Genomic DNA, 25,942 nt, shown 5'->3' with positions numbered 1-25,942 from the left:
ATGAAGTCTGGTAATGAACCTGAAAAGTCCTGAAGTTGAAGTGGTTGTGTCCATGTGGTATCAAAGGCTTTTTTAACATCTAGTGATATCATTACCAAATGATGTCTCTTGATAAAAGCATTGCAGATGTTAGCTTCAGCTTTGAAATACATATTTAAAGTGGATCAATTCTTTTAAAAGCCACACTGATGGCCAATCAAGATGTTTTGTGTTTCTAAGAGCCACAAGGTCTGATGTACTGTGTTTTCCAGTAGTTTGCCTAAGCAGCTGGTAAGAGCACTTGGTCTGTAATTATTTAGTCACGAGAAGTCTTTCCCCAGTTTCAGGAAAGCTAACATATTTGAATAACATCAAGATAGTGGATAAGTGTTTATTCTAAAGATCTGGTTGTAAAAGATAAATAAGTGCCATGAGCCCAGATGTCATCTGGGCTCATGGCACTGCTAGAAGAGTTATGTAAGGACTGTTTAAGTTCCACTGATGTAAAGGTCTATGAACAGGAGGCTGTAGCAGAAAATTGAACTTGAACCACTCAGCACAGGATTTAATATGTTGAAATTGTGACTCATATGCAATAGCAAATAATGAAGCAAATAATGATATTAATGATGATATAGCAAATAATGGAAAACACAGTACATCAGACTTTGTGGCTCTTAGAAACAAAATGCTGATGTAGTTGGTTTAGGGATTTATTAGTTGCATCAGCAACTATGGCCATAGTAATAGTAGTAGTAGTAGTGGCATGTGATGCAAGAAAGCAAGTGTATGAGCTTATGCAGCATCAGCCAAAAAAAAAAAAAATCACACCATTCCCTCCAAATGCCTGTCCAGTTCCTCCTTAAATTTATTCAACCTATCAACTTCCACAACGACAGATGGAAGTTTGTTCCAGCAATTAACCACCCACTGGCTAAACACAAATTTCCGCACATCTATTTTACATCTGTTTTTTCTTAATTTGAATTTATGTCCCCTTAGGTTCGTAATCTGAACAAGTGGAAGGATCCCATCAGAATTCAGCATGCTCAACCCATTCAAGGCCTTGTACACCTCAATCAGATCACCGCGCAGGTGCCTAGTCTCCAGCCACTGCAATTTGCAGAACATAAGCCTCTCTTGGTAAGAGGATCCCTTCATTCCCCTCACCAATCTTGTTGCCCTTCTCTGTACACGCTCAAGCAAATCTACATCCTTCCTAAAATGAGGTCTCCAGACCTGTATGCAGTACTCAAGGTGTGGCCTACCATTGCCTTATACAGAGGGACAATCACCTCCTTTTCCCTGCTAGCAAAATTACATTTGCAAAATACCATTGCCTTATACAGAGGGACAATCACCTCCTTTTCCCTGCTACCAAAATTCCTATGTATCATTCACAAAACCCAAAGACCTACCCTGGCAGCCTGTCTGCATTGCTCAGAAAACTTCATATCTGACTGCACAATTACTCCCAGGTCTTTTTCTTTTTCTATCACCTTAAGTGTAGTACTACATAGTTGGTACTTTCCTCTCTGTATATGGGAGTATTGTATATGGGTAGAAGTAACTTCTACCCATATACAATATGGGTTACTTCTACCCATATACAGTACTTTGCATTTGTCAAGGTTAAACTTCAGTTGCCACTTCTTAGCCCATCTGCCCAAATTATCTAGATCCTGTTGCAGTAGCACACTGCCATTACTGTCATTAACAACCCTGCCAACCTTTGTATCATCTGCAAACTTCGACACTAAGCCTGATATACCTTCATCAATATCATTGATAAATATACAAAACAACAGTGGACCCAAAACCGAACCCTGTGGGACTCCACTAATAACATTAGTCCAGGAAGAGCAGCACCCATTGATTACCACCCTCTGTCTTCTCCCACTTAACCATCCTTTTATCCATTGTAGCAACTTACCCTTAATACTATTCTGCTCCAATTTGTACAATAGTCTTCCATGCGCAACAGTGTCAAAAGCTTTCCTGAAATCCAAATATATGATATCAAAATTATTTTTTGCATCCAGTTCCTTTGTAACCATACCATAATAACCAATCAGATTTGTCAGACAAGACTTTCCCTTAACAAACCCATGCTATGTCTGAATTATTGCTGCAGTCTTGTCTAGATGATCCTGCAATGCATCTTTAACCAGTGACTCCATTATTTTACCCAGAACAGAAGTTAAACTAACTGGTCGGTAATTACTCGTGTCACCCTTCGATCCCCCTTTGTGAATTGGGGATACATTTGCACGTCTCCAGTCCGTGGGGACCTCCTGAGTCCAAGGATGTTCTCATAATTATGGCTAAGGGTTTGCTTAGTTCCTTTGCCACCTCCTTTAATATAACTGGATAGATCCCATCCACCCCAGGTGCTTTTCTTATGTTTAACTTCAACAATTTCTCCTCCACTTTGCTCTCAGTTATTACAAAATCATTAAGCACCCTGCTACAATTTGATTTGTAACCTTCTGCCATTTTCAAACCTCAATAATTCCTCATGTGTGAATGTAGATGCAAAATACTCATTCAGTTTGTTTGCTATCTGAGCAGTCTCATCAACAGTCGAACCATCGATGTCAAGTGGACCAATCAGATTCATCCCCTTCCTTTTAGAGTTTATATAAGTAAAGAAATCCTTGCTGTTTTTCTTAGCATCTTTTGCCAAGGATTTCTTGTAATCTGCCTTCGCCTGCTTAACCTCCTTTGTGACCTGATTACAGACTAGTTTATATCTGCCATAGGCTTCTGAGTCGCTTGATAATTTATATGCATCCAATGCATTTTTCTTCTCTTTCACGAGTCTCATTAGTTCATTTGATAACCATTTAGGCCTAAACCTTAAACAATATTTCTTAATAGGTATGAAATTTTTAGTAGCATCCACGATTAATTCCTTGAATGCTTCCTACTTAGAATTTACAGTTGATAACATTGTCAGTTGATCCCACTGTACAGAATTTAAAAACTGTCTGAGACCACTGTACTCACCTTTATGGAAGCAAAAACCCTTTCCTTTACTCCTGATGGTAATTAAATCTTTAAGTAAATCCCACATCAGTACACTGTGATCACTGACACCTAGTGGTTCCTTTATCTGCAAATTCTTAATACACGAATGATCACTGCTGATAACCAGATCAAGAGTATTACTCTCTCTGGTTGCCTCTCAAACATGCTGCTGCAGAAAACAATCATCCAGTAAATCCACAAAATCTGACTAGTGTGTGAGTGACCAACCCACAAGTTCCAGTCAATATCTGGGAAGTTAAAATCCCCATTATAAGACATTCCGATTTACTAGCCCACTCTATTTCTCTGTACAATTGTTCATTGTACTCATTCAAGTTATTAGGCCTATAACACACTCCTACTCTTATTTTTGCTTTCGCAGTGCTTATGTCACACCAAACTGACTCAATAGTGGGCCAATCAGCAAATACTTCTGCTATATCAGCATGAGAGGACAAATTTTTACCCTTACAGCAAAGGATTGGTGAAGGAACTTGATGATATTTACCTGTAGAACCTGTTTATTGTAATTAATGAAGTTAACTATCATATGAAATTTACAGAATTGGTTCCAGGCTTTAATCTACCTTGATTTTCCAAGGGCACAGTCAGGGCCAGTGGAACATGATAAGCCTAGTAAGCAGGGCATAGGGGTGCCAACATCAAGGAGGCTGAAATTCAAAATTTTTATTATAATAATATTTAATAAAAATATTTCAGTTAAAGTCAGTAAATAATGACTTTAATTTCAATATAGAAACAAACTTTATTGAAATGTACAGAGAAATAGAGCCCTAATCTATTCAGAGCTTAGGCATGTACAAAAATTGTAACACATGTTGATATGTTATGCTCTGTACTACACTTTATGCTGACCGTAACTGTGTCTGTGTTTTTAAATTTGTGTGGTGTTTACAAAGTGAATTCTTTTGTTTTTGGTAAGTACCTCCTTTTATTAATAACATAATAATCTTTTAAATTATTTTGGTTACTATCGATGCTGTCCTGTAGTTAAAATTTGTTCACGTACACAACACAGAAGTTGCCGAGGTATCAGGTAGAGAATACAAGATGTAGAAAATCGTTTGTCTATCTCTGTTGTTTTATTACAGGCAATAAAGTGAAATAAACTCAAAAATCATTTTTTTATGTTTGCTAAATTACTTCTTTTGCATTCAAAAGTATGAACTTATTTGTCAATCAACATCTGTAAAATAATAAGAGGAGTTTACCTCAATATAGTACATAGAATGCTTCCATATGATACTCTCCAGAAATTAAAACGAAAAAATTGAAAGACTTACATTAGAGTAACAAATAATTAAAAAGTAATTAAAAATCAATTTAACACTATTAAAAACAATTTAACACTATTAAAAACAATTTAACACAATTAAAAATCTATTTAACGCAATTAAAAATAAGAAAATTAATTAAAAGAATTTTAACGAAAAAATTTCAAAAATGATTTTTTATTTTACAAATATTATTTTACTCTTATTATTTTACAAATATTGATATCAACGTAGAACGTATTGAGCATCACAGCTCTGGTTTATACTAACTGTCAATTGTCAACATATCAACACGATTTCTCCGAATTGTAAAATCACATTATAATGAATTCAAAGGAACCAGAAAATTTTTTTTTTAATACTAAAATTTTGTTACTTTGAAATTAAAAATAAAATTGTTAATTCTACTTTATTAAACATATTTAAGTGCAGATTTTTATTATACATGAGAGAAACATAAAAACTAGTTTATTTCAAATCAGTATATTGCTTATTTTACTTAAAATCTCTCCATCTTCCAGAATTGTCAATAAGGTAGGCACGAAATTTCTTTAGTGGTTTCATGCACCCTGATTTAAGGTCCATATAGGTTTTCTAATGAACTGAAAGACATTTTATAACTCTGATATTTTATTGTATCAATAATATTCAGTTCGTTATAAAAAATTAAGAGAAGAATAGCAGATTCCCTCATAAAAGTATGTATTGAAAATTTCATTATAGTTTTTTTGTTTCATCAAGATCTGTTTAATATTATTTCTTTATGGATTTATGCTGGGACTGTAAAAAAAATTCATTATACTGAATTTTTTGTTATATCACTATTTGTTACAACTGGATTTCACTGTATCAGATATCTGAGGTCCATATATGTATCAGATATCTGAGACAACAATACAAGGTAGGAACCTAATATTGTCAGTATGATGGCTTTTATTTCAAAATATCTATAAGCGCTATGCATCATAAAAACAGACGGTACCTATATGAGGTTCTTTACATTGTTTAGTTAGATAATTCAGATAAGTTATTCTGTATTAAATCAAAGTTATAATTCATTTTATGTATTTATATATTAATTAAATTTATTTTATTCCAGATTTTATTTTTTTATTCACATTCATTTTAATATAATGGAAGAATCAGAATCAAAAAATAAAATTTCTGAATCAAGAAAGAAACTCTCAGGTTACAAAATAGAAAAAGGAAGCCTACAAAAGAAGAAGCCCTTCGAAAACAGGCTGGAGCACTTGATCATAACATTATAAAACTAAAATCTACAAATTAAAATCCTCAGCCTTTAGAAACAGTTAATGATCAAGATGAAGAAGTTCCTGTTACCCAACTTAACACCTGTGACTTAAGAGATTATCTGCCTAATAGCGATGACTTTTCGACCACTCAAACGTCTGAAAATCTATCATGTACTTCAGAAACAAACCCATGTCTCTCTCTCTCTGATGTCAAAGATTTCTCAAACCTTACATCAGAAAAATTCAAATCATCAGTGGTGGTTCTAGTGAAAAAAAAAGTCAATCAAAAAACTTAATTCTCAGCAGAAACAACAATCAGCTTGGAAGAACAATGCGAATTGCCATTTAATTTGGGCACATTTGAGAAGGAACAGCCACAATCAATTCAATTAGAAGATCCCGCAAAGTGGCCAAAACTCGCTGATCAACTACGCATTATTTTAACAGAATCGGGACCTGTTCAGAAGAAATATTTTGTATCCTAGAAATTCAAAGGGACATAAGTTTAGTAATGCACATTAAATACCAGGTTCTTGGAAATTGTTCCAAGAACCTGGCTGGTATATCCATCTTCTTGAAGACTGTGTGTTTTGTTTCTGTTGCAAATTATTTTCAAAAACAGATTTTGCAATTCAGGTAATAGTTTTGTATCGACCGGTTACAATAATTGGAGAAATCTATTCGATACTCTTCACACACATGAAACAAACATTGGTCATGTGAAACATTTGGAACAATGATGTGACTTTAGAAAGAATCTTACAAATAAAACCACAATTGATGCACAAAATAAAAGATTATGCAAACTGGAATGGAAACACTGATCACGATGTCATTTAAGGATTATCAAAAATATCTTGGATCTCAATGCCTAGTGTTACAGGGTTCATCTGATAAACTTTCTAATAGGAACTTTTAAAATTAATAAAACTGTTTGGTTAATTCGATCCTGTTATGTCGATACATATCGAAACAACCTTAAGATAAGCCTAAATGCCCTTACAAAATGAAATTATTAATTTGTTAGGCAATGCTATCACTGAGAAGATTTTGACTGCAATAAGAAAGCAAAATCTTATTCTATCATATTGGATTGTACCCAGAATGCCAGTCATATTGAGCAAATGTCAGTTATTATATGTTATATTTAATATTCAGGCTATACGATATTAATTGAAGAGCACTTCCTGAGGTTTTTGCCAATATCTGATATTTAATCGGCGAAGGTTTATGTAGTGCTAGTGTAAACAAATTAAGCACTTGGAATCTGGATATTAGTGACATAAGAGGATAACAGTGTGAATATGAAGGATGCCGAACATGAACTACAAAAAATGATTTTAAACAAAAACTCCCGCACCTTCTTTGTACCCTGTACTACCCACAGCCTCAATTTAGTCATCAATGATGCAGCTAAAGTAAATACCGAAACAATCAGTTTCTTTGGAATTGCACAAGAAATATGCAAATTTTTGGCAGGATCAGCAAAATGCTGGGAAGTACTCAAGAAACATATTTCTTTGTTGACATTGCAGCCCGTTGCAGATACCCAATTAGAAAGCCTCATTGATGCTCTGCAACCTCTAAGGCATCAAACTGGAGAAATATATATGATTCCCTATATGAAATTTATTGTAACGAAATGATGGCTAAAGAAATGTAATTTGACACAAAAATTTATGCACTAAGCTAAAGGATTTCAAATTTTTGTGTTCACTGATACTATGGCATGACATATTAAATCATATCAATCCCATAAGTGAGGTGCTTCAAAATATTAGTGCAACATGGCTGTATCTTTGACATTCATAAAAAATTTATAAACTTTTATTTCAAATTATCGTTATGATGCCACCAGCTATGAGAAACTTCAACAAGAAGCAAAACAACTTTGTGAAGATCTTGATGCAATATCAAACTTTCAAAGTGTTAAATAAGTTTCGCCAAAGGAGGACGAATGTCCTACAAGCATGAGGACGAATCGTTGCTATCGCCGGAAGATAAATTTCAAGTGGATTTCTTTAACACCAATGTCTTCCCTAAATGAAAGATTTTAACAACTAAAACTACACAACGAATAGTTTCAGTTTTTGTATGATTTACATAAACCCAACGATTCTGATCGTGAAAAACTATGATAGAACTGCAATGGCTTGCAAATACATTTAACAGATGGAGATAACAAATAAATAAATGGAACTGAGTTATTCAACAAAATATGTGCATTCAGGGATCTTTTTAAATTGGATTTAGATAAATTTAAAAATCCCTATTAAACATTAAAATTAATTTGCATAAATAAATTGCCTTTTTTGAATTTGACAATAGCCCTAAGAATTTTATTAACAATTCTGGTGAGTGTTACAAATGGGAAGAGATCATTTTCCAGATTAAAACTTGTGACATACCTGATCTTAAAAACTATTTAAGATCAGGTATGTCACAAGACATGTATGTAAATCTGGCAATGATATCTATAGAACATGATATTTGAAAACAATGTATCTGAACTTGTACGTGATTTTGTCAATATTAAAGCATGTAAATTGAGAATGTAATTGATATAAATAAAATTAATAAGAAATGTATTTCCATTTGTATTTATTCAAAATTGTAATATTCATTACAATCTTCAATGGCACCAAATACATTTCTGCATAAGGGTGCCAAAAACCCTAGTGCCAGGCGTGGGTGCAGTCTCTATTCCACCAGTGATTACAAGTCGTCTACCTGCTTGTGATTTTGGTATTGACATAGTGGTAGCAGCTAATATTTGGTTGGTACTATGTGCAATTACAACTTCAATAGGAGAAGACTGAATCAGCTCATCACAAAGATGGATATATTTTGAGTAATTATTCCAGTCTGCCTTATGGAAGTTCCAGGTGGTGCAACTTGAGAACTGAGGGGCAACTGAGTTTGTATTTTAGTGATAATAGAGAAGTAATCATGTTATGAAGATTACTCAGATAGTTAGAAGGAGCATATTGATAGATCTAAGGCAGATAGAGCACCTGTTGGGAGATGGATATATGTATGAAACCATAAAAAGATCCCCATAATGGTTGTGACCATTCAGATCTTCTAAAATATATTGTGGATATAAAAGCTGAGATATTACATTGTCAAAATCAGCAAGCAGAAAATTGAGTAGGATATAAGATGATACCAGGGTTGAAGTGATTCCAATGAAAATGAATAATGCCACCATTTCTAACTTAATTTGGAGAGAAATGTCTGGATAGGATATTGGATTTAACTAGAATTGCAACTCCCCCGTAACCAGGTGATTCTGCAGTTTTTTTGAGTCTGTATATTAGTATCTTAGGAGACACACCAGGGTTTAGGTAAGTTTTCTGTAAGCACACACTAACAGGATTGTATTGTTCAACTAGCTCTGCTAGCTCATCAGTATTGCTGAGCAAGCTAAAGCAATTCAATTGCATTTTGTTCTGCATTACTTATTTCTATATTTGGATGCTTGATCAGACTGTCTCTTCGAGAAGGTAGATTTATGCCAGTCCTGTTTTTGGCTTATCTTTTCTTGGGAAGACAGGGTGGCCATAATCCAAGTCATCTTCTGCATGTAACATCAGTATTGTATCAGTTCCTTCCATTTCATTATCTATTTACATGTTAATGGAATTCAATTGTTTGGTTTCCATAGAAACAGTATACTTTGGTTTGGCTAGTTCCCTGGGATCTGGCACTTTGTCAGGTGCCACAATGTTTGGAGTGTTAGTTATCTCATCAGCTGTGTAGTATATTTGTTTGTTTTGATGGAGAGTACTGATCAGGCTCAGATGGCCTTCAAGGTAACCAAGACATCTGTTTGAATGGCAACTGTTCTGTATCCTTTCAGAGTACAGGCATACCTGCTAAGATTTGTTTTTGTGTTTCTGGATAAGTTACTTTGCTTTCTACCTTGTATTCATGAAAAATTTCCCCAAGTTTCCATAGTTCACAATTCTTAGAGAAGGCCAAATGATTTCCTTTGCTGTTTGGCTATGGAGGCGAGATTGGCTGTGTTCTTTTGACCCAGAATGAGGAAAGACTGCACCTCCTTGATGTGTCACCCAGGAATAGCCATATTGTTCATTTGTAGCACCAGATGGGGTTCACTATGTATGGTTCAATTCTACATAACAAATATCCTATTTTAACTGTTGGTAGCAAGATGGGAGTACTGAAGATAAGTATGATGCTGCATGTGGGTATTAAATTCCCATCCTTTCTGGTCATAATCCATTTGGCATGAATCACTTTCTGATGTTCAAGTTCCAGAACTATTTCCTCCTCTATGACAGTTAACAAGTCCCACTCCGTTATAACTCCCCTGAAAGTATTCAGGGTATAATGAAGAGTGACTGAAACTGGCAGTTTTTGCTTTATCAACTGCTCTGAATGTTTTTGGTTGATATATCTCTATCAGGAGATCCCCCAGATTGAAGTGCCCTCTTCAAAACTTTCCTGTAAACAAGAAAAGGAGAAATTTTGCTTAATGGCTGTGTACATGAGTAAGTGCATAATGAGGAATGATGGTATTTCCTGCAAAGATTAGTTCTTTTAATCCTCTTAGCCTGCAAGACTCATGGTCTTTTTCATTCATGATGGCTAGGCTACAGTACAGGTGTTGCCATAGTGTGGCTCGCACAGGCTTGTGGTGTGGCTTTCATGCAGATACATTTAGATTTTTATTTATATCAAAATTTTATATATAACACTGATTAAAGTTTAAAAATAATAACTTTATTTTTTAAGTAAGCATATTTCTTGTTACAAAGCTTTTTTCAAAAAAAAAAAAAAAAAATACACAAATTTCTCAAATTACTAATTCTGACAGACTCCACAGAAGATATTTATATATTAGGTTTGCTTGTCGATGCTTTACGGGTGTTGTCCAACTTAGCTGCTGAAAGGCTGGTTGATAACTTGTTAGTGCAGTATGTACAAGCTCATTTAAATACTCATCAGTCAAAACAGACTGATACTTATTTTCAATAAATTTAAGTGTTAAAAATTTAACTAATTAAATTTAAATACAGACTCACAAGAATATGTTGTACCAAAAATAGAGATTAATCTCTGCATGCACACTTTTGTTTTAGGATATTTTTGTTCTGAAACCTGCTTCCAAAACTCGATAGTCAAGCAGCCACATCCTTTCAGGTGTTTCAATCCTTCATCCTTTTGGAGCTCCAGTATGTCCAACTCTACAGCTGCTGTATCCCCAGCAATTGGCAGTGAGACAGGACAGCCATTCTTCATAATGTCAACAAGAAAAGGATTTTCCAAAAATACAAATGATAGTTTAAGTGCTCTTAAATCATGAAATCTATCATTAATTTCTTCTGCTAGTCTGTGTAACTTGCATATAATCTCTAGTAATTATTTCAAATCCGGTTAGAGTTTTCAAAGTTTTACTCAAACACGTGAAAAGGTTTTAGAAACCAGGTCCTTCTCGAAGAGTTTCAGTTAGTTGTGGAAGCTGAACACACTCTGTGCTAGATCAGAAATAAGTTTGCCTTATCCTTGCAGAGATACATTTAATGATTGTAAATGCTGAACAACATCTGTGAAAAATTCCACATCTATTAACCACTGGGCATCCTCAAGTTGAGGGAAATATTTCCCTTTTTCTTTGACAAATTGTTTGATTGGCTCCATCAAGTGAAAGAACTTTGTCAGAACATGCTTACCGAGAGCCACCTTACTAAACAGAAACATGATGCATCATCTGGAAGCTGATCGTTGTCTATTTCTTCCATGAAGGCTTTTTGAACTGTCAATGTGCTTTGGTGCTTGAGAATATGTAGTTAACAATGTTCAGAACTATCTCCATAGCATGTTCATATTTAAAATATTTAGCTGCTGGGTGTTCCCTATGACTAATGAAATGGACAGGGATAAAATCGGGAAAAAAAATGCATCAGCAGTTAAAAGTCCTGCAAGCCCTTTATTGGCACCTCTCATAGCCAGGGTGCCATCAGTTGCAACACTGACTATCTTCTTCATTGATAAAATCAAGAAGCTTTGCCAAGTGCAAGATCAAGACTTCCTTTTATGTCGGAAGCTTGAGTCATATCCTTCAAAGCAATCAGATCTAATAGTTCTTCTTCACATCTAGATTATTTGTTACAAAGTGAACAAATATGGCTAGGTGTGGTTTATCTTCAACGTCTGTAGATTCATCCAAGGCCAGACTCAGTGCTGAGCAATTCTTTAAATCATTTTGCAAGTTATTTATGATATCAGCGCTGATTACAGAAATTCATCTTTCCACTGTATGTCTGGATACAGGGATTTGTTCATTCATTTTGTGCAGTTTGGTTTAGTTTTGGGCTTACTGGACAACAGCAACCAAGTCTATATAATGCACCAACCACAACAAATGAGTAGACATATTAAAAGTATGGAAACAAAGGTTAAAATATTACAGTTACCCAGGAATATTGGTCACTATATCAGAAAAAGATTTGTACAAAAAATATGTATAAAGCAGTCAACAAAGTATAAATGATATATAAAATGTAATAAAAGTATGTTAAAAAAATGTAAATAAGTTTATCAGTTTTAAATAGTTAAAAACAGCTGATATGTGATCATTGTCAGAGAGTATCTGACTGAGTGTATAGGGCCCAGTCAGATGGTTAAAAGTGCTAAAAGATATACGTCATTCATGTCTAAAACATGGACATTCAGTTAAAATGTGTCTAATAGTTAAAATGGTGTCACAGTACTCACACATAGGAGGGTCGTCAGCCCTCAGCAGAAAAGAGTGTGTCAGACAACTATGTCCTATGCAGAGGCAAGCTGGAACAACTTCCTCTCTATGACTCCTGTGCAGACAAGACTGCCATCTTTGGAGGTTTTTTTTTTTTTTTGTGCAGTTTTCTATTTTCTGGGTCTAAAACAGAAAATTACTTGAGCAGTATTTTTCTTAATGGACTCTCCTTCTGTGCAGGGGCACTTTGCCTGAACGATATTGACGGCCAAGGTAAATCTAGCCTCTGTTGTTACATCTGCCACTTTAATAAACATTGACATAACCTTGGTTTGACTATTAAATTTTTCTTTTAAAGACAATATTTTAGTTCGCCTTAACACAGAACCAGCAGAAAGTTGTTGGGTGAAAGAACTGTGATTCGTTTCATAATAGCACTTAAGATTACTGGCCTTGAACTGTGATGATGTTACAGACACAAAAGACACATTGGTTTACCATTTCTCTCCACAAAAACAAACTCCTCTTCCTACTTTACCTTAAATCCCCTATATAGTCTTCATATTTACATTTTCCAGACAACAATAACTTTTAAAGGGTATCACTTAAAAAGAAACTAATAATGTTCACACAAATTAACTCATGCACTGTAAAAAACTGATTTAACCACACGTACATCTATAACATTTTATCATAGAGATGCTACGCACAACAGATGGAACCATCAGTTCATGGAGATGTATGTATGCATTTTATTATATTGCTCTTTCCAATATGCCTTCCACTATTGTGGCTCCCAAAGGTCGTCTAGTTGGCCACCCCTGCTATAGTATGTTAGCCCTGTTAGTAAAGAAATTAATAAAAAATATGTAAGAAAAGAAAGGTGGATTTTCTTTTTTGCATTCTTACGTGATACCGTTTAAGTACAGGACCATTTACAGTAAACTGATACTGATGAGAGAAAGGCACTAGAAATAAAACAGAACTAAATAATTTAGGAAGATCACACAAGAGTATACACAAGAATATGTGACAATGTATATCACACAAAATTGCTTGGACACTATTACTTGGCACTTGGGGCTTTAGTTCTTGAATATAGGAACTATTGTCAGACAGAGGAAATAAACTTGGACCTAGCAGCTCAAACAGACTCATTCAATAGACCAGGTCTACCTGGAATTGCACATCCTTAGTTCATAATCCTCTGACAGAGAATTTACACATACATTCCACCTCAAATTTTAAATCTTACCTAGTAGAGAGATCACTCCACATCCTGCCCATACTATTAAACTCAAAGCTACAGATCCAGAACGCAGTAGAACCCCTTTGGGAGAAATGAAGATACCAGAGCCTAATAATAAAAAAATATTGTTATAAATATTTTTATCTTATGAAAACAAAAACAAGTAAAATAGCAGAAGGTGAAATAACTGTTACTTTCTTCACAAATGAGCATAAATTTACTCATTTGCTAAATTTTACAAATTTAGCAAATGAGTTTTTGGTTTGCTAAATTTACTTAAATAGTATAATTTCAAGATATGAAGGAATACGAAGAGAGTGGAAATATTATTAGTATAATTACAGTAGTGAGTATACAGAAAGGAAGGAGAAGGAAAAAAAGAAAAGGAAATACAGCAGAATTGTAAAGTACACAAGAGTAACGTTCCTAGTATAACTGATTGGCAAAGAAAAAATAAAGGGTACTCTTACAAGACAGGCTTCAGATCTGCAACCTGAGGTGTCTGGACTAGGCACCTGCAAGATCTGACTGAGGTATTTAAGGCCTTAAATGGCTTGAGCAGGCTCAATGTTGATGGCATTCTTCCTCTTGCTGAGATACACATGTGAGGGGGCATTAATTCAAATCGAGGATGGGTGGTTGCAGAATACATGTGAAAAAAAAAGTTTACCTTCAGCCAGTGGGTGGTTGGTTGTTGGAACAAACTTCTGTCAGTTGTGAAAGAGAATGGTATGAATAAATTCATGGAAGAACGAGACAAATTCTTGGAGGGAATGAATGAGTGAGGTGGGATGTTTTTTGGTTTTTTTTTTTTTTTTTGGTTTTTTTTTTTTTTTTTTGTTATTTTTGGTTGATGCCCTATAAGCTTGCTTTCTTGCATCATTTGTCACTACTAATATTAACACTAAAAAAAGCAGGCTTATAAAACATCAGCTAAAAAAAAAAAAAAAATCTCCTACATCACCATTCATCCTCTCCAGTAATTTGTCTATTTCTTCCATGAATTTATTCAAACTACCCGCTTGAACAACAACACAAGAAAGTTTGTTCCAAAATCAACCACAATTGGCTGAAGGCAAACCTGCAAAAAATCTATCCTGCAGCCATCCTTCCTCAGTTTGAATTTTTGTTTCCTCAAGTATGTAGTCCGAAGAAGAATGCCATCAGCATTCAGCTTGCTCAATCCATTCAAAACATTGAACACCTCAATCACATCAGCTGCCTAGGCTCTATATGCTGCAATTTGTGCAATTAGTCCATGAAAGCTGACGGTAAAACCACCCGTCCTTTCATTCCCACCAATCTCATAACTCCATCTATGCACCCATTTCAGCAGATCTATATCCTTCCTAAATTGAAGCCTCCAGACCTGTATGCAGTACTCAAGGTGCAGCCTAATCATTGCCTTGTACAATGAGATAATCACATTCTTTTCCCTGCTTGCAAAGTTTCTGTTTATCATTGACAAAACCCAATGAGCTATCCTAACAGCCTGTCTGCACTGTCAGAGAACTTCATATATGACTGCAAAATTACTTACAAGATATTTTTTCATTACCCTGAGTGTAGCAGTCCACTATAAGTTCATTACTCTGGTATTACTGCTACCCACATGCAATACCTTGCATTTGTCAATATTAAACTTCAACTGCCATTTCTCAGCCTATTCAACCTAATTTTTCTAGATATTCTTGCATTTTCTTACCTTGATTACTCATTAACCATCCTGTATCATCTGCAAACTTAGACATTAAGCCTGATGTACCATCATCAATATCATTAATATATAAAATCACATCAGCAAATAACACAAATAACGTAAGTAACTACTCTCTCTTTCTTCTGCAACTCAACCATCTCTTTATCCAGTGCAGTAACTTGCCTTAATGCCACACTGCTCCAACAATTTATACAGCAGCCATTTATGTGGAACAGTATCAAAAGCTTTTCTGAAACCCAAGTATATGATATCAAAATTATTATTTTTTTCATCTAGTTCCTTTGTCAATCGATCATAGAACCAGATTGGTCTGAAAGGATCTTCCCTTAAAAAAGCAATACTGTGACTGCAGTATAATTGCATTCCTGTCTAGTTGGTCGTGCATTACATCTTTAACCAGTGACTCTTATTTTCTCTGGAGGACAGAAATTAAGCTAATAGGTATGTAATTACTCATGTCCATCCTCCTTTTCTGAACTGGGAATATATCTGTACAACTCCAGTCCATACGATCTCCTCTGAATCCAAAGATACGCCCATAATTATGGCTGAGAGTTTGCTTATGTCCTTTGCTGCCTCCTTTAATATAACTAAATAGATCCCATCCACTCCAGGATACTTTATGATGTTTAGTTTCAAGAATTTATCTTAATCTTTCCTCTCAGTTATAACAAAATCATTTAACTCCCTAATAGGAGTTTGATAAACTTCTGGCATCCCATTCCCTAAAGAATTCCTCATGTGTGAATTTATATGCAAATACCTATTCAGTTTTTCAGCAACTTGATGAGGATCATCGTTTGAACCAGCAACATTAAGTGGACCTCTACAATTCAACCCCTTTCTTCCACTGTTAATATAATTAAAGAATTTTTTGCTGTTTTTTACTTTCTTTGCCTTAGCAAATATCTGCCTCAGCTTGCTTCACCTACTTTGTGACTTTATTACAGACACTAATTTATATCTACCACAGGCTTTCTGATTAACTTTAGCATTAGTAGAGGCACACAGCTTATACAGCATCAGCTAAAAAATAAAAAAAAATAAAAAAAAACCCCTTCCCATTTCACTGATCCATTCATTCCAAATGTTTGTCTAGTTCTGCCTTGAATTTATTCAACTTCCACAACAACAGATGGAAATTTGATCCAGCAATCAATTACCCGCTGGCTAAAGGCAAATTTCCACACATCTATCCTACATCTGTCTTTCCTCAATTTGAATTTATGCCCTCTCAGGTGATTATTCTGAGCAAGAGGAGGAATCCCATTAGCATTGAGTACGCTCAAACCATTAAAGGCTTTATACACCTCTATCAGATCACCTTGCCAGTGCCTAGTCTCCAGACACTGTAATTTGCAAAACTTAAGCCTTTCTTCATAAGAGCAACCCTTTGTTCCATTCACTAATTTTGTTGCCCTTCTCTGTACTCTTTACAGCAGCTCTACATCCTTCTTGAAATGAGGCCTCCAGACCTGTATATAGTACTCAAGGTGTGTCCTGACCATTGCCTTATACAAGGGAATAATCACCTCCTTATCCCTGCTAGAAAAATTCCTGTACATCATTGACAGAACACCATGAGCTACTCTTGCAGCCTGTCTGCACTGCTCAGAGAACTTCATATCTGCCTGCACAATTATCCCAGGTCCTTTTCATTCTCTGCTACAGTCAGTGTAGTACCATAGAGTTGATACGTTGCTCTGGGGTTGCTGCTTCCCATATGTAGTACTTTACATTTGTCAATGTTAAACTTCATTTGCCCATCTGCTCAACCTTTCCAGATCCTGTTGCAGCAGCATAGCGTCAGTAGTGTCCTTAACAACCCTGCCAACCTTTGTATCGTCTGCAAACTTGGACATTAAACTTGATATACCATCATCAATATTATTTATAAATACAGAAAACAATAATGGACCCAACACTGAACCCTGAGGGACTCCACCAATAACATTAGTCCACGATGAGCAGTGTCCATTGAATACCGCTCTCTGTCTTCTCCCCCCCCCCCAACCACCCCTTTATCCATAGCAGCAATTTGCCTCCAATGCCACACTGCTACAATTTGTGTAGCAGTTGTTGTTGTTGTTGTTTGGTTTTTAGGAGCATTAGCAACTAAGGCCATATTGCTCCGGGGATATGCGGTGGTCATTTCCATACCTTTCCACATCCTCCGTATTTGGTGGTCATGGGCTCGAACACCGGTCTAATCAAGAAGCGTGTGCTATGCACTGCTGCTCCTGCCCACCTGGCTACAGAGGCACCTTGTGCAGCAGTCTTCCATGTGCAACAGTATCAAAAGCCTTTCTAAGATCAAAGTATATAATATTCCCTGCATCCAGCTCTTTTGTGACTGCAACACAGTATCCAATGAAATTGGTCAGGCAAGACTTCCCCTTAACAAAACCATGCTGTGTCCAAGCTATAACTGAAGTCTTGTCTAGATGATCCTGTAGTGCTTCTTTAACCAGTGCCTCCATTAATTTTCCTGGAACAGAAGTTAAACTTACAGGTCTATAATTACTTGTGTCAGCCTTTGATCCTCCTTTGTGAATTGGGGTCACATTTGCACATCTCCAGTCTATGGGTACCCTGTGTCCAAGGAAGCTCTCATAATTATGGCTAAGGGTTTGCTTACTTCCTTTGCTGCCTCCTTTAATATAACTGGATAGATCGCATCCACCCCAGGTGCCTTTCTTGTGTTTATCTTCAACAGTTTCTCCTCCACTTTACTCTCAGTTATTACAAGATTGTCTAGCTTACTGCCAGAGTTGAATACACCTCTGGCATTCCCCTCGCTGAATAACTCCTCATGTGTGAATGTCGATGCAAAATATTCATTTAGTTTGTTAGCTACCTGAGCAGGATCATCAACAGTTGAACCATCGATATCAAGTGGACCAATCTGATTCATCCCCTTCCTTCTAGAGTTTACATAAGTAAAGAACTCTTTGCTGTTTTTCGTTGCATCCTTTGCCAAAGATTTCTCATAATCTGCCTTTGCCTGCCTAACCTCCTTTGTGACTTGGTTACAGACCAGCTTATATCTGTCATAGGCTTTTGTGTCACGTGTTAATTTATATGTATCCCATGCATTTTTCTTCTCTGCCATGTGTCTCATTAGTTCATCTGACATCCATTTAGGCCTAAACCTTGAACAATATTTCTTAGTTGGTATGTAAAGCCTAGTAGCTTCTAAGATAAGTTCTTTGAATGCTTCCTATTTTGAATTTGCTGTTGGTAACATCATCAGTTGGTCCCACTGTATAGAATTTAAATATTGTCTCAGACCATTGTAGTCGCCTTTATGAAAGCAATAACCCTTCCCTATACCCCTGATGGTAGTTACCTCTTTGAGTAAATCCCACTTCAGCACATTGTGATCACTGCCACCTAGTGGTTCCTTTATCTGCAGATATGAAGGGGATAATGACCTCCTTATCCCTGCCCTCAAAATTCCTGTATATCATTGACAAGGTCAAGTGACTTTCTCTAGAAGCCTCTCTGCACTGTCAGAAAACGTCATATCTGACTGCACAATTACCCCCAAGTCTCTTTTATTCTCCACTACCCTGAATGTAACACCACATGGTTCATTTCTCTGAGGTTACTGCTACCCATTGCAATACCTTGCATTTGTCAATGTTAAACTTCAGTTGTCACTTCTCAGCTCATCTACCCACCTTTTCCAGATCCTGTTGCAGCAGCATACTGTCATTACTGTTATTTACAACCCTGCCAACCTTTGTATCATCTGCAAACTTTGACATTAAGCTTAATATACCTTCATCAATATCATTGATAAATATACAAAACAACAATGGGTCCAATACCGAACCCTGATGGACACCACTAATAACATCAGTCGACGTAAAGCAGCACCCATTAATCACCACTCTGTCTTCTCTCACTCAACCATCTTTTCTGCTCCAATTTGTACAGTAGTCTTCTATATGTAACAGTATCAAAAGCTTTCCTGAAATCCAAGTATATGATATCAAAACTATTTTTTGCATTTAGTTCCTTTGTGACCACATCATAATATCCAATCAAATGGTCAGACAAAACTTCCCCTAGACAAACCCATGCTGTGTCTGAATTATTACTTCTGTATCACCTGTGCATTTATGTACATCCCACACATTTTTCTTCAGTGCCACCAGTCTCTTCACTTCATTGTATATACATTTAGGCCAAAGCCTTTAATAGTATTTCTTAATTTATATGAAAAGTCTAGATCTTCTATATTTACTTCTCTGAATGCTTCTAATTTAGAATTTGCTGGTGGGAATATTGAGCTAGTTGGTCTCAATGCATAGAATTTAAAAACCTATCTAAGACCACTGTAGTCACCCTTACAAAAGATAGTTCAATTATTGCTTGGTATTTTTAATTTGGTAATCATTTGTTTCAAATTATATTTTCTTGTAATAAATTTATTATTTGGCCCGACTTTCTTCTGTTTTCAAAACTTACATGTATTTATATATGTTTTACTTTGTTTTAATTGGTGCATCCTTTCTTTTACTTTTAATTGGTTAATTTTTCTCTTACCTTTAAGTCTGTGATCTATAACAAAAAGATATAACAAACTCATAAGAATATGAGTTTGTTATATCTTTAGCCTGCTCTTCTACCGATCCTTTTATTGTTATGAGTTTGTTATAACTTTAGCCTGCTCTTCTACCGATCCTTTTATTGTTATATGCCATAGAGACATACCAGGACTCCACCTTAGGGGTCAGGTAGTTACACTCTTTGGTATGTCTGAGTACAACTGGCAGCCACTCTGCTCTTCATTCCGTTTTACTTTATTATTCTAATTTTTATACTCTATGCATCCTTTGAGCAATTTGAGGGCAACTGGGATCCTATTTCTACCATTCACTTCACTTAGATTAGCATCTGCTTATTTCATACTCGCTTCTACCCTTCCATTATTGTATGTATAGAATTTACATCTTATTTGTATATAATGGTTCTGGCTGCTATCTGTTGGACTAGTTGTTATTCTGCCAGTAGGCAACTAAAATTGTTGACTTTTAACTATATGGTCTTTCAACTTCTCTTTCAGAAAGAGATATTTTCTGCTTATTATCTGATATACTAAATAGTGTTAATCCTTGATAATGTATTATTCACTGTATCTGTTATTAATAATTGGCAATAAGTATACTGGCTTTATAAGCATATTTTTTTAGGGCTGTCTATTGGTTTTAGCTCATAACATTCTTAGTGTTTCCCCATTAATTGACCAGCCTATTTAGCCTTAGCATAGGCATATGTGCAAGAAAGCAAGCTTATATAGCATGAGCCAAAAAAAAACCCTTCACCTTTTAACCCATCCATTCACTCCAAATGTTTGTCTAGTTCTGCCTTAAACTTATTAAAGTTGTCAACCTCCATTATGACAGATGGAAGTTTGTTCCAACGATCAGCCACACGCTGGCTAAAGGCAAATTTCTACACATCTATTCTACAACTACCTTTCCTCAATTTGAATTTATGTCCACTCAAGTGAGTAATCTGAACAAGAGGAAGAATCTCATCAGCACTGAGCTTGCTCAAACCATTCAAGGCCTCATACACCTCAAAGATGCCTTGCCTCCAGATGCTGCAATTTGCAGAACTTAAGCCTTTTTTGGTAACAGCAACCATTTTTTCCATTCACCAATCTTGTTGCCTTTCTCTGTACTCATTCTATTAGCTCTACTGGAATTATCCTTCCTAAAATGAGGCCTCCAGACCTGTATGCAGTACTCAAGGTGTGGCCTTATACAAGGGGGTAATCACCTTAACCCTGCTGGCAAAATTCCTGAATATCATTGACAAGACATGAGCTACTTTTAAGTCTGTCTGCACTGCCCGGAAAACTTCATATCTGACTGCACAACTACCCCCCAGATCTTTTTCATTCTCTGCTACCCTGAGGGTAGTACCACACAGTTGGTACATTATTCTGGGGTTATTGCTAACCACATGCAGTACTTTACATTTGTCAATGTTAAACTTCAGTCGCCAGCTCTAGGCCAATCTGCTCAACCTTTCTATATCCTGTTGCAGCAGTGTACTATCATTACTGTCATTAACAACCCTGCCAACCTTCGTATCGTCTGCAAACTTGGATATTAATCTTGATAACCTGTCATAATTATCATTGATAAATACAGAAAACAACAATGGACACAACACTGAACCTGGGGGACTCCACTAAAAAAACATTAGTCCACAAAGAGCAGTGTTCATTGATTACCACTCTCTGTCTTCTACCACTCAACCATCCCTTTATCCAGCAACTTGCCCTTAATTCCATACTGCTTCAATTTGAACTGTAGTCTTCCAGCGAGGGTGCTGGGGTCACGGAGATGAACAGATGGTGGATTTTTGGCTGCTGAAAAGGGATAAGCAGTTTTGATATTTTTACGGTATTCTTCATTAATTAACATACTACACTGTATTCAACAAAGATATTAAATATGCTTTGTAGCATTTGTTAGCTTAGTTTTTAAAATGTAACTAATGATTTTTGTAAGTTACGACTCGCCACTCATACCAGTGTTGGCGCCAATATAGTTGAACTTGCCACTGTTGTAGTATACTAAATCGTTACGAAATAGTGTAACATATATCTTGAACTGTTACTGTAAGGTAAAAGATAAAGTGCAGCCATTATCGACCCACTGCAGGATGGAAGCCTCCTCAACAATTCATTTTTTAGCATTAGCATTAGCATTAGAATTAGTAGAGGCATTTGATGCAAGAAAGCAAGCTTATGCAGCACCAGCCAAAAAAAAAAAAAAAAAAACCCACTTCCACTTCACCCCTCTGTTCATTCAAAATACCTGTCCAGCTGAGCCTTAAACTTATTTAGGCTATCAACCTCCACCACAAGGGATGGAAGTCTGTTCCACCAACCAACCACCCGCTGGCTAAAGGCAAATTTCTGCACGTCTATCCTACATCTGTCTTTCCTCAATTTGAATTTATGCCCTCTCAGGTGATTTTTCTGAGCTAGAGGAAGAATCCCATCAGCATTGAGCATGCTTAAACCATTCAAGGCTTTATACACCTCTATCAGATCACCTCGCTGGTGCCTAGTCTCCAGACACTGTAATTTGCAAAACTTAAGCCTTTCTTCGTAAGAGCATCCCTTTGTTCCATTCACTAATCTTGTTGCCCTTCTCTGTACTCGTTCCAGCAGCTCTACATCCTTCTTGAAATGAGGCCTCCAGACCTGTATACAGTACTCTAGGTGTGGCCTGACCATCGCCTTATACAATGGAATAATCACCTCCTTATCCCTGCTGGAAAAATTCCTGTATATCATTGACAATACTCCATGAGCTACTCTTGCAGCCCGTCTGCACTGCTCAGAGAACTTCATATCTGCCTGCACAACCACCCCCAAGTCCCTTTCATTCTCTACCACTGTCAGTGTAGTACCACAGAGTTGATACGTTGCTCTGGGGTTGCTGTTTGCCATGTGTAGTACTTTACATTTGTCAATGTTAAACTTCATTTGCCACCTCTGCCCATCTGCTCAACCTTTCCAGATCCTGTTGCAGCAGCATAGTGTCAGTAGTGTCCTTGACAACCCTGCCAACCTATGTATCGTCTGCAAACTTGGACATTAAGCCCGATATACCATCATCAATATCATTTATAAATACAGAAAACAATAATGGACCCAACACTGAGCCCTGAGGGACTCCATTAATAACATCAGTCCACGATGAGCAGTGTCCATTGATTACCACTCTCTGTCTTCTCCCCCTCAACCACCCCTTTATCCATAGCAGCAATTTGCCTCCAATGTCACACTGCTCCAATTTGTGTAGCAGTCTTCCATGTGCAACAGTATCAAAAGCCTTTCTAAGATCCAAGTATATAATATCAAAGTTATTCCCTGCATCCAGTTCTTTTGTGACTGCATCATAGTATCCAATCAAGTTGGTCAGGCAAGACTTCCCCTTAACAAAACCATGCTGTGTCTGAGCTATAACTGAAGTCTTGTCTAAATGATCCTGCAGTGCTTCTTTAACCAGTGCCTCCATTAATTTTCCTGGAACAGAAGTTAAGCTCACAGGTCTATAATTACTTGTGTCAGCCTTTGATCCTCCTTTGTGAATTGGGGTCACATTTGCACATTTCCAGTCTATGGGTACTTCCCCTGAGTCCTAGGAAGCTCTCATAATTATGGCTAAGGGTTTGCTTACTTCCTTTGCTGCCTCCTTTAATATAACTGGATAGATCCCATCCACCCCGGGTGCCTTTCTTGTGTTTATCTTCAACAGTTTCTCCTCCACTTTACTCCCAGTTATTTCAAGATTCTGTAGCTTACTGCTAGAGTTGAATACACCTCTGGCATTCCCCTCGCTGAATAACTCCTCATGTGTGAATGTCGATGCAAAATATTCATTTAGTTTGTTAGCTACCTGAGCAGGATCATCAACACTTGACCCATCAATATCAAGTGGACCAATCTGATTCATCCCCTTCCTTCTAGAGTTTACATAAGTAAAGAACTCTTTGCTGTTTTTCTTTGCATCCCTTGCCAAGGATTTCTCGTAATCTGCCTTCGCCTGCCTAACCTCCTTTGTAACTTGGTTGCATATCAACTTGTATCTATCATAGGCTTCTGTGTGTCATGTGTTAATTTGTATGTATCCCATGCATTTTTCTTCTCTGCCATATGCCTCATTAGTTCATCTGACATCCATTTTGGCCTAAACCTTGAACAATATTCATGCTGATACATAGCACTGTATTAGGAATCTGTTAACTTAGTATAGTATTATCAATTAATCAATAAAATTTATGATTTTTTTAAATTTTCATTGTTAATTAAATTGTATTTAAATGGAAATCATGACCTAGACTAGAGCTGCGAAGCAACGTGCACAGATTAGTGGGAGTGCTATGGCTCGGGGGAAAAACGAAGAGGACAATTCTCCAACACATCACAGGCTCAAAAAATGTGAGAAGTGCGAAACGTCTGCAGACATTTCTGGAACAGGACATGATCTAGACAAGGAGGATGTCTTTCCGTGTGCTACGTGCGTTGAGTGTCAAAAAATTAAGTGCCAAATCTGATGGGCATCTATGAGAGTTTCAGGTGTAAGGTAGATGCCCTTGAACAAATTAATATGAGGGGCCCATCAAGCTCTCAGCTGCCCAAATCAATACCAGAGCTCTCCTGTGCATCAGGCAACACAGCAGCAATCTCCAAGGCAGAATGCACTGGTCCCACAGGAACTAGTTATTGTTAGAGACTCTATTGTCAGGGAGATGGGGAATATATTATGCAAAATGGATAGGTGGACCAGGGTATATCTGCCAGGGGGGAAAAGGTTGATGACATTGTAGAGTCGATATCATCTTTTAAGGGCACAAAAGGTGATACTGTTGTACATATTAGCACTAATGACTAGTGTCTGTTGCATCGATGTTTTCAAAGCCCCCACCTTCTATTCCCTGTGCGATTGCTACAATATCAGCAACCAATTCATTGACATTGGGGATTATTTTAGCAACAACCACTTCTAGCCACAATTTTCACCAACACATGTTAATTGTAAATGCTCTTATCTCATCAACCAATGCCATGATGTGGATCAGGCAATCTGCGATGTTATAATTTTTCCACCTTTGACTTACAGTCAAGTCTGATTCCTTTTCAATTAAGCCAGTAAAAGTTATCCTTACATAGTAGGACTTAAAGACATCAATCACACACCTTGGTCTAGACGTAAAAGTTATGTGGTGTTGGGTGGCAAAAACATGATTTCAACATTTGGGTGGTCAAATGCTAGACTGTTCGGATGTCGTGGCACATTATCAATAAGAAGCAGAACTTTGAAAGGCAAAGATTTTGAAGCTAAGTATCTTTCCACCTCTTGCACAAAAGCTATCATTAAACCACTCTCCAAAAAGTGTAGTTGTTACCCATGCTTTTTTTATTGGATTTTCAATAAAGTGGAAAATGTTCTTTATTCTTTTCCTTCAAAGCACGTTGATTCTGTGGTTTATACATGAGCATCGGTTTGATCATGTGTCCACTAGTGTTTGCACAAAACAAAAAAGTAAGCCTATCTTTGGAAGCTTTGAATCCATGAGCAGATTTTTCATTTTGTGATATGTTCTGGCTAGCATTCTCTTTCAAAAAACCCAGTTTTGTCTGCATTGAACATCTGTTCGGGAACATATCCTTTGTCCTTAATTAATTTTTTTAATTCAGTCAAGAAACTTTTTGCAGCTACAAAATTCGCATCAGTAGATTTCGTGGCTGCAGAATTTATGAAGGCCAAACTCACCTACAAGTTTCATGTTATGAAGGCCATATTGATTTTTAAACCTTTCACTAGCTAAAAAACTTATGCCGCCAGTGCTATCACCAGTTTCGCTAAAGTGTTGATAAAAGTGTTTTGCCTTTTCACGAATGATGAGTGAACTTAACGGAATTTTATTTTAAGTTCGGTCTTCTGCCCACAGATTTAAAAGCTTTTTCCATATTTTATAATTTAACATCACGAGTTACAGAACAAATTTTTGAAGCAAATAGTGCGTTTTCACGGATACTATGGCAGATTTTTTTCTTCTGATTTCTTGATTGATCATACCGTTGACTCATTGATTTTATAAGTTTTTCCACTGATGCAACACTTTCACCGTTAGAAATTTTGTCTAATAATT

General features: G+C 36.5%; 1 protein-coding gene across 4 annotated transcripts in view; it reads right to left on the bottom strand.

Annotated features, from left to right (window-relative positions):
* LOC150079052 (uncharacterized) overlaps positions 1-25,942 on the bottom strand; it is a 577,353-nt gene that overhangs the window by 414,616 nt on the left and 136,795 nt on the right. For all 4 annotated transcript variants that reach the window (XM_090382803.1, XM_090382804.1, XM_090382802.1 and 1 more), the window contains one exon: positions 13,537-13,638. In XM_090382803.1, the coding sequence (XP_090238929.1) occupies positions 13,537-13,638 (102 nt within the window). The remainder of the gene's footprint in view (positions 1-13,536; positions 13,639-25,942) is intronic.

The sequence above is a fragment of the Mastigoproctus giganteus genome, chromosome 10 (genome assembly GCF_048544385.1).
Source record: "Mastigoproctus giganteus isolate SK-2022 chromosome 10, ASM4854438v1, whole genome shotgun sequence".
NCBI classification, from domain to species: domain Eukaryota; kingdom Metazoa; phylum Arthropoda; class Arachnida; order Uropygi; family Thelyphonidae; genus Mastigoproctus; species Mastigoproctus giganteus.
Note: the sequence above shows the minus strand (reverse complement) of the source record. Positions and strands in the feature narration are given on the sequence as shown.